Here is a 12845-nt window from a genome sequence, read left to right as displayed (position 1 = left end):
ATTATTATTATTATTATTATTATATTGGTTTTATTTGTTAAACACATGGAGGAAATAAAAAAAACCTTTATAATCTAAATAATATTAATGACGTTGTTATAAAACTATTTGACAGAGTATTTACACTTAATGACATTTTAATGACAAGTTATATTTGTAGTTAAGGTTAAGAAAAATATTTGTGCATGTGCGACCAGTAGATTTGACCGTTTTTTGTGATGTGACACTGAATTTAAAACAGCACATTGTACTTTCTGCATCTATCATTAAAGTATTTATTAGTAATACAGTGGAAATTAGTAGAAATGTGAATATTTGGTAAGCATGTTGATTTACAGTGTGTGCCACTAAATTTTCTGGTTGCGCCCCTAAAAATTTCAGTTGGGGCCACAGTGCTGCTCCTAGTGAAAAAAGTTAGTCTGGAGCCCTGGATAGATGCAGAAAGTACAATGTGCTGTTTCGGGTTCATTGTCACATCACAAAAGAATATCATTGCTGGTCGCACATGTGCGACTGGATGTAAAATTCATTGGCACACTCTGAAATTTTGGTGGCAAAATGGCCCCAGTTGGTGGCAGTCTGGAGCCCTGCAGTGTTTTTTATCTTGAATACTGCAGAAAAAGCAAGTTCAAATTAATTTCTCAATAACAAAATGCTTGTATTTTAGGAAATTTTCAGAAATATAAATTGTATGGAATTAACACTGATTGTGTTGGGTGACTTTATGTCACTCATGAGGTTTGCTTTTGTTGGAATTCAACAGACACTGAACAGAAATGGTCGTAATACATGTAGAAGAAATGATGAATGTGAAATGGATTGGTCTCTGAATTTATTTTAATGGTTTTATGGCAATGCAAATATTGCTATACAGTATTTGATGAGCAAATGCTGTATATCGGCTTACATCAATCCTTTTTTTTTTTATAAAAGCTGATATCATCTGTTATTCATCATAGTATTGTATCAGTTCACATTCCTTTCATTACAAAACAAAACAGAGAAAATGTTTTATTCATCTTCAAAGGCTTGTCCAAAGAAAAGCTTTGTGATATTGTTTGTGATTTAGTCGCCTGGATCTGAAAATGAACCTTATTGTTTAAAGTTCAATAGCAGAAAGTATTGGAAAAAAACTTTTAAGTGTTTAAGGATAGCTATAGGGTTATGAATAGGCTTTAGGTTTAAATGTTAGTATTTGTACATCAATTTTTGTTTATCTGCCATGGTTTTTCATGGTATTCTACCTATATTTTTTATACGCTTTGGAAATGTTCATCTTTATTTCATATGTAGACATATACCCACAGGCTCTTTTGCATTGTAAGGATCATTAAAAATTTATAATAATTTTGAAATATATATATAATTTTTTGTTGGAAGAGAAACAGGTTTAGGTTGAGCATCAAATCAACCTTCACTATAATGATATTTTGTCTTACATTATTTACTTACTTATTTTATTTGGCAGACACTTTTATCTAAAGTTACTTACAGTTTATTCAAGCTATATACATAATACATCATATATATTTTACATATTATAGTTATATGAATTTATGAAATATTATTTATAACTATGTTAATTTTGCAGTATGTAGCTCTAAATGACTGTTTTTTTTTTTAGTAATAATATATAATGGTTTACTGACTGTTTGATCTGAACAGGCATCACTTTCTCTTTCTTCTGGAAAAACCACGATTTGGATTCTCGCTTCGCCATCGCGTCTGGTGGTAAAGTTGTGTCGAGCGGTTTCTCTGTCTACTCCAACCCTCACGTGGGATACGTGGAGTTTTACACAAGAGGAGACTCCAAGACCTGGAAAGCACATATTAAAAACCCAGGTAATAGTTTGAAGTGACTGAGTGTTTTTAATGCTATTTCAGGATGTGGAAAGCGTATCGTTTCAATGGTTTCTAGGGACGTGTTTGCATTGTGTCCGAAGCCAAAAAAGATTTCCCATGCTCTCCGAATTTTGCACACATGGACTCGTTTTGAAATACATTCTGGTTTGGAATTACATTTGCGATCGGACCATAAATATTTTGAATATGTAATTATCTGCATAATTATATTGATTACATCCAGATGTCCGAAAGTGCTTGGGTCAATAGACTTCAGAGTAAACTTTGCCATTGGACTTGTGATGAGTGCTTTAAGTGTGTATCTCACTTTGAAAGCAAAATAAAAATGCAATTGAAAAGTAGCTGAAGTCAAATCATTCAGCTTTCCAAGAAATTAATCATTTCTCTTTCATCCAAGGTAGTTTTTTCTCAGCGTTTTTAAGGAGTGACACCATTCTGGAGTATATTTACAGTACATCTCCAGTGTCTATGTTTTTGTAACCATCACAGTTTCTGTTCTCCACAGATGTAGGTAGTTGTTGAGTTTATTAGTTACATTGAAAGATACACTCTGTGTGTGCTGTTTAACTGGCAAGGGTGAGCAAATGCCAGGTTCATAACATCAGCAGATGTAATGATTTAAGAATTTTACCACAGTGTCACATGTCACACAGTTTATTTGGCTTGAAAGGTCTTCAGCTGTATAGTTTAGCAAAGCAAGACAACTAAGACTAAAACATGTATAGCATGAACCATTCCTTAAAGTGGGATCATGGATCAAGACTTGTCATGTGCCATTTTAACCCCGGACAGATTAAATAAGCCGTAACAAATCAATTTAAAGTTCATACCAGCTCTCACATTTATATTTGATTTATTATTTAAAAGGACAATACAATCAGGCAATACATTTTGTGTAATCAGTATGTGTTTATCCTGAAAATAAAACTCATGGCATGGGTGTTGCTAGCGTCGTGCTCTACCTATTGGGCTACTGGAAATCTCTTGGCTGCATTATAAACCAAATCCATTCCACATGCTGTTTACACACTTCAATTTTTATTTCAAACTCTTGTTTTATGGACCCATGAGTAAACCTGGAAATAATATTGCTGTTATCATCCGATCCAAAGAGTCAAAGGATGAAAATCAACATTAGGTTTGTTTTAAATTTTTATTGCTCTCACTCTACGTCTTTTATTTAGGGCCCTACTGGACACACGTGCTCTTCACATGGACCCAAAATGACGGGTTGAAGGTGTACATTAATGGGACCTTCAGCAAAGGAGACGCCACAGGAAATGTGTCCTCTGACTATGGCAACCCCTATGCTGACCTGGTGATCGGGACAGAAAATACGGGAAGGTACGGACACTACGCCACAGGTGCTTTCGACGAGTTTGTGATTTGGGAGAGGGCGCTGTCCCCACAAGATATCTTGCTTTACTACAAAGCAGCCATTGGTAAGTTATCATATCCACATCATGCCATTTATCCGTTAGTTAATTTCTCTGGCAACCTTTGCTTGCCGTATCCATGTGCTTCTCCCCAGTTGTCAACCATTGTTGGTTTCCCAAATTAGCTGCAGTTGGTATTTGGTATCAGATGGTCCATGCTTCTCAGCTTATCTTGAATATTTGTGGTAAATTGTTATCTGTTTTTAATGATTCTTTTGACATGCATGGACCTAAAAGACATGTCCTCGGATTATATAACAAAAGATCAAAGCAAGTGGCATCTGGAGAGAATGATACTAGAACTAAATTCACATTGACGTTTTTAACCAGTTGTTTTCAAGGTCGTTTTAGTGGATTGATGATGTCAGCCCCCAAGTTAACACAGTTGCAGTTCATCCCATTTAAAACGGTACTGCACTGTATATTCAATTGAGTTTGACAGTCATGTCCAAATACCATTCGTCTTCATTTTGTGCAGTTAATCTGTTGTTTTATACTTTAAAACCTATCGTACCTCTGGGAAAGTGGGCCATCTTTCTTTTATAAATGGCACATGTTTTCGTATTTTGTTATTTGTGCAGTGAGCTTCATCCATTTTTAGGTGTGGCTTACAGTACGTGTCCAAAACTTTTTGGATCTTTTGGTAAATTACATTCGTTTTTGGATACTACTGAAATGCCACTGATGGCTAAAAGTTGGTTTTTGGACTGTATGGATATGAAACATCTGTGATGCTGACAGTTTGCTGCTCTGCTACATGTATTATCGCTAGAGTTATTACTCTCCCTGAGGGTTATTACAGAGAGGAAGAAACATTTCAAGACAATTTCCTTAGGAGACGCTGCTTCACATTCCACTAACGGAGCACATACTGAAACGCACTACTGAAATACCACATCGCAATATCAGAGTTCGTACCGAAGTGTTTGTGTCCTTAAGCACAGTTTTGTTGTTGACCTCAGTTGGTGCACATATCTTTTCCATATATGTATGTGGCGACTGGATGAGTTTTATATCGGGGGGGTCTTTTATATGATGTATTAAACCGCAAATGCTAGGGTTTAAGTTGTTATGTTTGGTTACTAGTACACACAAAAGACCTGATGACTTTTTTGAAACAATAGCGTGACATTTCTTACGTGGAAGCTGACACAAGCCAGAGTCAGACTGTGAGCTTGACTCAATATATAGCACACTCGGAAAGTCATACAGACTCCATTTATGGCGTTTAACACTATGAACTGTCAGCGGTTTGAAGAATTTTCCTATTTTGTTTTTTAATAGATAAAGATAACATCATGCAGGTATGGAGGGACTTAAGTGTGAGTATATAATGAAAAGATTTTCATTTCGGGTTTACTGTAGCTTTAAGAGCAAGCGGGATGTCTTCAGTATGACATGGTAATAAGACAGATACGAATTTAAGCTCCAATGAGGCTACTAATGGTTTGCATACGTCTCGCTAAATCTCCAGTGGGTAGTCCACAGCAGATGAGAGGAGACATGTGCCTGCCATGTTGCTCTTGATAGATATCCGTAACGGAAACCAGACACCACAAAAAGATTGGAGCCGTGCCTTTTATATTATTTTATGGAAGAGCTTCCAAAACTACAGTTAGTACAGTTAAATGAAATTATTGTTTCTCTTCATGTAATATAAAAACTGTTATACATTGGAAAATGACAAATAATGTAATGTTGTAAGGTTTATAGTGCGCATGTGACCTTCCTACTTAGCTTGTTTTTGGTTTGTTGCAGGTTTTGTCCTACTGGTTACCCACACTGCATATCTTGGTGGTTTTTACAGGAACCTTCTCTCTAAAACGTTTTCAATAGTACACTTTTGTCCTTATAATTAAAAATTTTGCTCCATAACACTTATTACATAAGTTTGGATTCATAGCTCAGTTAAACTGGGGTAATAGTAATAATTTAGGACTACTGAGGGACTATTGGCTGCGGCAATTGTGAAACAGATTGATTGTTTGCCACATATAAGTAAAGAGCATTTTTTTAATGATAAAAAATTACAACGTGATGTTGTTGAAAAAGAGAAAATCTACTGTTGTTTTGCACATGTACAGATGTAATAAACTCTAATGAGGTACATAGTACAGAGTCATTAGAGAGCATCTTTGTCTGGCGCCCTATAAACCAACCTTACTGCCATGGACATTTGTGTGCATGCAGGTAAAGATACTGCATGTGTATTTCTAACAGGTGTAAAGTTTTTGTTTAACTGAAAGTTAACATGAATGATGCTTCTGAGTTTGATCATGAGTTTGTATTAACTAAGTTTCTGTGTGTTGACATAATACATAAATTGTATAGTTGACAGTTCAGCTGGCAGCTGATTTTCTACATGTGCATGTGAGCATATTTGTTTCATGTCTTTCATGTGCTTTCTCAGCTGTGTTTTTCTTTGTATTTATGTAATGTTGGTCCATTTACATTTAGAACTTAAATCTGGGGTTTTCAAACTAGGGTCCGGGGATCCCTTGGGGGTTTTAAGGAGTCCCCAGAAAATCTAAAATAGTAAAAGTCTAGCGTGTAGCCAAATATTAAAGTTTGTAAACAATTAGCTGTCTTTATAATATCAATTACTATTTATCTAACACAGTTTTAACGTTCCTTTATACAGTATATATGAATTTTAGGAAAGGGGTCCTTCACCCAATGCTTTGGAGGTCTGTTTTTCTTGAGGAAACTATATAAGTTTTTAGAGTATAGCCGAAGGTTTACCAGGGCAGTCTGCCTATACGCCCATCCGCATGACGTCATTTTCATCAGTAGGACAGTAGACGTACAACAGCAGCACATTAAATAGGGGTGGGTATCGATTCAGATGTTCCAGATAGATTGATTCGGTTTCGATTTACAAGCTAAGTCGATTCAATTGATTCGGTTCGATTTACAATTTCGATTCTCGGGTCGGTTTTTATACTTAATTCAACTCAATGAATATAGATTTAATACAAATACTATATTTATAAAAAAGAACAGTGAACATATGTTTACAAGTGGGTAATTAATAAAAATAAATTAATAATGTATATTAAACTCTTTTATTTTAGTTACACTTGGGTACATTAAAACAGAACCCATCTCTAATTTTCAAATGCATACAATTATGTTAAATACAATACAATTTTAATGCAAAATGAAAAATGTATGCTGAAAAAAGTCAGAACTGTCACATTCCTTGATCAAACAGGATCAGGTTATTTCATTTAAAAAAAAATTATTTGTGGCCTTTGAGAATCAATTTTGAATCGACCACAGAAAAAAACGATTAATCAAAAAAAAAATTGCCCAGCCCTAGCATTAAAATATTGAGACAGGACAGTCCACTACAAACAATTACACAAAGGCAAAAGACAGCGTTTGCACACACACACCATGATTTATTTATTTATTTTAATGTTTTCACAGAAAGCTGTGGAGCATTTTCGTCACCATAATGTTTGATTCCTGTTCTTTGTTTTCTTGTGTTTGTTCTAAACTTTGTTTGCAATGGTGGATGGGCTACTTTTCCTCATCTATCCTAATTTTTTTCATGTACTGTAAATGTCACGAATCTGTGCTGCCTTGATGGCCTGGTAGAGTAATAATTTGAATAAGAAACACGTCCATCCGCACGTAACTGCGGTTGAGTATACTTTGAAAGCTAAAAAAGTATACCCCGGCCCTTGAGTCCTACTATGATGAGGAATCAGTTGTTTCCTTTTGTATTGTTGCATGGTTTGGAGTCCTGAGCCTGACAGATCAAAATAGATTAAGTTCTCTGGTGAAGGTGGCAGGGAAAATAACTGGTCTAAACCAGACTGGGCCTAGTACAATTTTTCAAAGTGATGTTTTTAAGAAGGCCCAGGTTATTCTTAGCATTGTGGATCATCCACTACATAGTCAGTTTCAGGTATTGCCATCAGGTCGTCCCTTTAGACTTCCTGAATGCAGCACAAAAAGAACTCGTTAAACTATTTAATTGCTCCATGGAGGAGAATGTATTTGTTATGTAAATAATGTTTTTATTTTGTATGATCATATTGAAGTTACTGATGTGTATATGGATGTGGCTTGTGTTATCCGGTCAGCCTGGTGCCATCTTAGGCCTCGTTTACACTGTAAGTGAAATGTGACCCAATTCCGATTTTTTGCTTATATGTGACACAGATTGGATGTGTTCTATGGCCTTCGGATATTTCGAGATCGGTTTGAGGTCTCATTCATATGTGGAAAATAAATCATATATCTGCCTATGGGACTGTCATGTAAATAGGCAGATGGGATTTTCTGAGGCATTGGGTTCTGTACATCATTAAAACTGTGACAATTTAGTACTTCCTCGCGGGTGGATGACGACATATTCGTGAAGAACACAGATTTTGGTGCCTCATTTCGGTGCCTCTTAAATGCATGAACGGTCGACTGAAATATTTTGCTCTCTGTGGGACAAAAAGGATCCAGATAAAGTTGATCCAAATAAAGAGAAAATGACGTGTTTCATTGCTCTATTCGCCAAGTGTATTTTAATTGGCCACACTATGAGACAATTGTGCAACTTTCTCTTAAGTTTACACATTAAAAATTCTGATCTTCGCAGGGAATAGGGCATAAGGAATGATCATTTTCTAATGGAATTTAGGTTTTATCTTTTTGTGGGCGGCAGCCGCGTAGGCTTTAACCATTCATTGAACAGGTTACTAAAGGTCCCGTTCTTTCGGTGTTTTTGAAGCTTTGATTGTGTTTACAGTGCGCAATATAACATGTGTTCATGTTTCACGTGTAAAAAACGCGATATTTTTTTACACAATCTACTTATCCATATACCGCTGTTTTCACTGTCCTCAAAACGGGCTGATCTTTTTCTTGTTCTGTGAAGTCCCTCCTTTAGAAATACGTAACGAGTTCTGATTGTGTAGTTAGTTTAGTGTGTTGTGATTCGACAGCAGCTTAGCTTAGCAGAGCCGTTTGAGCCAAAGCTGGCGACTGACGTATTCCTGTGGGCGGAGTTTAGTCAAAAACTCTTCTAGTGACGTCATTAAAGCAGGAAGTAGAGGGCTGTAGTCCAGTCGTTCGCTGTAGGCTTTGAAAGGGGAATTCTGTTAAAGAAAATATATCGCCTGGCAGTGAACTTTGAGCTTTATCATTCTGCAGGTACTATTTATGCTCTAACAGCAACATTACACACTAACTAGGGTTTAAAAAATGGGATCAGGAAGAACATAACCTTCACTTACCCACAGACCACCCCTCAACCAATCGTAGAACATTTTACTGACCTTAAAGTGGAGTGTTTAAAAGATTGAGAAGAAAATGGTTTGGAATGTCATTTAATTCACAGATTAAAATCTCATTCAGAAACATACTTAAGAAATCAAGAACGCAAGGCTTTAAAGGTGATGTTGCTTTAGGCAAATCATTAAGCAAATTATGACAAACACAGAAGAATCAGGGTTCCCACGGGTCCTTGAAATCCTTGAAAGTTTATGAATCTGGGGGGGGAATTCAAGACCCTGGGAAGTTTTTGAAAATATACATACATAGATACAGGTCTATGAAAGTGCTTGAATCTATTTAATGCTAGAAGTTTTCTGGGGGAAAAAATCCATATTATTCCCTGTGTAGTGTAGGATAATATCATACAAATTCTACTCGCGTGCTAAATGTGTATATTTTCTGTATGCAAATGTTGATTCATACCAAAATGCTTTTTTGCATAGTTGTGTTTGTTGTTAAGCCTCACCATTGGTTGAATTTGATATACACATTCAGACGCACTTACCCCTGGAGGCGTCCCCAAGTGTCACCACAGTGACGCAGCACGAGTTCCCTCAAAAGGGAACTGTAAGAATGTATCTTAAAGGTAACATGATGTAACCTTGCTCTCACTTGAAATGTGTCTCCACATTTAGTTCTTGAATTTGAGGGTATTGGACCTGGAAAGTCCTTGAAAGGTCTTTAAATTTGAAGATAACTAAGGTGTGGGAACCCTGAAGAATTTTTATTGTGTTTTATTCGTCCATCTTGGCTAGTGTGTGGCACAACAACCCTATTATGCATGTGTAATGTTTCAGACGTATGGCAAGTGTAAACCCATGCATCGAATATGGATCACAATTGAAAGAAAGTGTAAACGCACAGTAAAAAAAATCTGATATAGGCAACAAATCAGAATTGAACATCAAGATTTGCAGGGTAAACAAGGTCTTAGAGACATGTACAAAACTCTATTCACCATGTTTACTAACAACAACACAAGCAGCGGTCTCTGACCTAATATTAGTTTGCGTCATTTCTTCCACTCATGTTTAAACGACAGCAGAGGGACTCGTCCACACCATCCCTCAGAAAATCAGGATAGGAGCAGTCGAAAGTGGACAAAAGGGACAGATTAAAAATCCAGGTGTAAACGTAAATGTGTCTCTCTTCTCCACTTGTGATCCAATTGACCAAAACACATCTTAATACCAAGTATAAACAGACTCTTTTAGTTTCCCTAAAAGGGACAATAAAGTTGAGTCTGAGTTTACCGAAGGATAATCGCATGTGGGGGTCCCTGCTATCATAAAGTTTGAAAACTGACTTAAATTAATATTTTATATGCATTTTTTATTTGCTTAGTAGCGGTGTTAAAAGCAAATAATGTGCAGTCATCCAGATAATACCTCAGAATACATTTTCATGATAATACAGACTTTATTTGGTGAAATGATTCGCTGACTGTGTTATCCGTTGCTTGATATATATTGTATTGTATTTTAGTTATTGTCGTTTAGGGGTTATTTAGGATATTTTATGATTCATTTAATGCTTTTTTATAGTAATCACAACTATACCTGATTCTAAACATGATTTACAATGAACATTTCTATTATATTTGTGACTCAGTATATGGAAAAACCAGCTAAAGTAATTTATTGTGATTTACTGTTTTCTAGAATCATCATAATGTAGACCATTTTGTAATATAACCTTGATATCTTTAAATTGAGTAAGACCAAGTCAAAGGTTACAATTAATGTGAAACCCATCAAACTTTGATGCCTCCAATCTTTTAAGATTAGATTGTGAGACTTTTTTTATTATGAGACTTTAACTTGGATTTTTTTTGTTTCACAGTATTTAATTTTTTTGTTTTTGTCACTACAGGTGATAAAGCGGTTCCCTACCCGATTGAAGCCTTCACCCATGTCAGCAGGGAAACACATACGACGGTAAATTCTTCAGACGTGAGCTCATTCATAATGCATATTTTTAAATTGTTTTTCTATGAGTCGCCCAGGGTAAAGACTGTCAGATTAAAGACAGACAGATTAAATGCATGATGCATTACTCTGAATTCCAGAGTTATCTTAGAGATTAAACAGGGCAAAATCGCTCAGCAAGCCATGCCTAATAAACATGAACAGAAAAGGCGTGAATTTTAATGAAATTTTATTTGACTAACGCACGTAAACACAGCATCTTTCAAGGGTATGAGCCAACCTGTTTCTCTCTCTAGCCCTGAAATAAGGTAGAAGTGCTTGCGGTGAATTGGCCAGTGCCTCCTTACAAAACCTGTTTGTTTTCCGAGTCTGATTAATTGCGTTCATCGAAACGATCAAAAACACAAGCTGGAATTTCTCAGTCAACGGGGTTAATCAAATCCGGCAGTGTCTGGCTGGATTAAATGGAAAGACTATTAGAGTTTAAGGTTTGTGAGTTTTGAGATCTCGGACGTATATTAAAGGAAAAGATTTGTATTTCGCCAAGAGTAGTTATTCGTAGCTCAGACTTCAGTTATGTTTCATTTCAGTATCTGCGTTGTACGTTAAAAACAGAAATGATACATTCTGAAATTGGGGGGTTCAGCTTAGCACGAGTAAATTGGTTTAGTTTTAACACAAAATCTTGGCAAGTCAAAGCATAAATTGAGACATTGTTGAGATCTCTTCTAAAACTCTAGAGAGATCACACAAAACAAGACTTTATAATCAAAGCTGTCTAGAAACACCCAATGTGACTTTATTTGATGGCCATTTCATTACATTGTCACATTGCATATGTGTCAAATAGTGGCTGTGAAGTTTATTGGTTATATAGAGAATAAGAATGGCATAAATTGAATTTCAAAGTTTAAATATGTGACTTTGTCTGTAAAATCCAGTCTCATAATCTAATTATAAGATTAGGAGCATCAAAATTTTATTTTACTCACTGATTTCACATTGATTTTAATCTTTGACATGACCTTGCTCAGTCAGTATTAAAGGGCCCATATTATGCAAAATCCACTTTTACAAAATGTGTGGACATAAATGTGTGTTGGCAGTGTGTGAACACAACCACGCCACAATGTAAAAAACACACCCTCTCATTCTTTTTTAATCCCCATTAAACCAAAGCAGTCTCATTAGATGTGACATCACACAAACAAACCCCGCCCAGAGCCACTGACTGATTGGTTTATTTTACTCTAAAGCTTTTCTAAATTTGTTTGTTAGCGTGTTGTAGTGATAATGTTCCTAAATATAATATTGTCTCAGACTGTATTCAAAGTAATCAGATCTATTTTTAACCTGTTGGCAAGGGAGTGAGGAGATGTAGCTCATTTGCATTTAATTCTTTCCCCGCCAGCATTTTTTTAAAGTTGCTAGCCAAAATTTTTATGATTTTTACAAAAGTTTAATGTCTTCCAGACATTTTTCTTCTTTTAATATATAAACATACAATATATCAAATGAAAGAACAGACCCTCTGATTTTAAATAAAAAACTTTCATCCTATCTTCTTTTGTTCTCTTTTTATCACCTCTCAAATTTGGCTAGGTTTCTTCAAAAATACCAAACTTTGAGCAAAAACCTGAGATAATTGCATTTTTGTAAAGGACTTTTGTTAGAGATCAGATTTAGAGCGATGATCAAAACATACATTGACCATACATTACTGGTTTTGGCCTTAGTGTATGCTTCAGTGTTTTATAAGGTGGGTAAGAGTGCCACATGGTGAATAATAGCGAAAATATAGATTGCCTCAAAAAGTCGTCATTAGCAAGAAAGCGTTTTTTCTTAATTGACGGTATAACTCCTCAATGGCAGGGAAAGAGTTAAAGGTACACACATGAAAACAGCGTTTTTTTTTGTTTTGCTCTCACCAAATAGAGGCGCACTTTGGACATTATATAACAAATTACCTGTGAGGGTATTTTGACACATTTTAGGCACACCTGAGACTTATTACAGACTGTAAACAAATATGCAGCATTTTTGCCAGATCAACACATATTTTTATGTTAATTCAACTTAAAAAAGTTATTTAAACAATTTCAACTTAAATTTATAAGTTATGTCAACGTTTAAGCTAAAACTTATAATAGTAGGTTGAATTGAATTGCAATACCAAGTCGTTTTAACTTCATGCTGCATTTTTTTACAGTGCATCTTGTTAAAATGGGCATACAGTAATATGCGCCGTTTTAAAATATCAAGGATGTATTTTTACAAGATATTCTTTACATTATGTAAAGTAATTTTATGTAGAAAACAGTTCATCACAAAAAATGAC

General features: G+C 35.4%; 1 protein-coding gene across 4 annotated transcripts in view; it reads left to right on the top strand.

Moving 5' to 3' along the window:
* The window catches only part of adgrd1 (adhesion G protein-coupled receptor D1), a 75960-nt gene that overhangs the window by 6352 nt on the left and 56763 nt on the right, over window positions 1-12845 (top strand). For all 4 annotated transcript variants that reach the window (XR_012369650.1, XM_073867711.1, XM_073867713.1 and 1 more), the window contains 3 exons: window positions 1666-1842; window positions 3048-3305; window positions 10452-10516. Coding sequence is in view for 3 of the 4 variants with exons in the window: in XM_073867711.1 (XP_073723812.1) it covers window positions 1666-1842; window positions 3048-3305; window positions 10452-10516 (500 nt within the window). In the remaining variant the exon portion in view is untranslated. The remainder of the gene's footprint in view (window positions 1-1665; window positions 1843-3047; window positions 3306-10451; window positions 10517-12845) is intronic.

This window comes from Misgurnus anguillicaudatus, chromosome 5, assembly GCF_027580225.2.
Source record: "Misgurnus anguillicaudatus chromosome 5, ASM2758022v2, whole genome shotgun sequence".
NCBI classification, from domain to species: Eukaryota; Metazoa; Chordata; class Actinopteri; order Cypriniformes; family Cobitidae; genus Misgurnus; species Misgurnus anguillicaudatus.
This window is presented reverse-complemented; position numbering and strand designations above follow the sequence as displayed.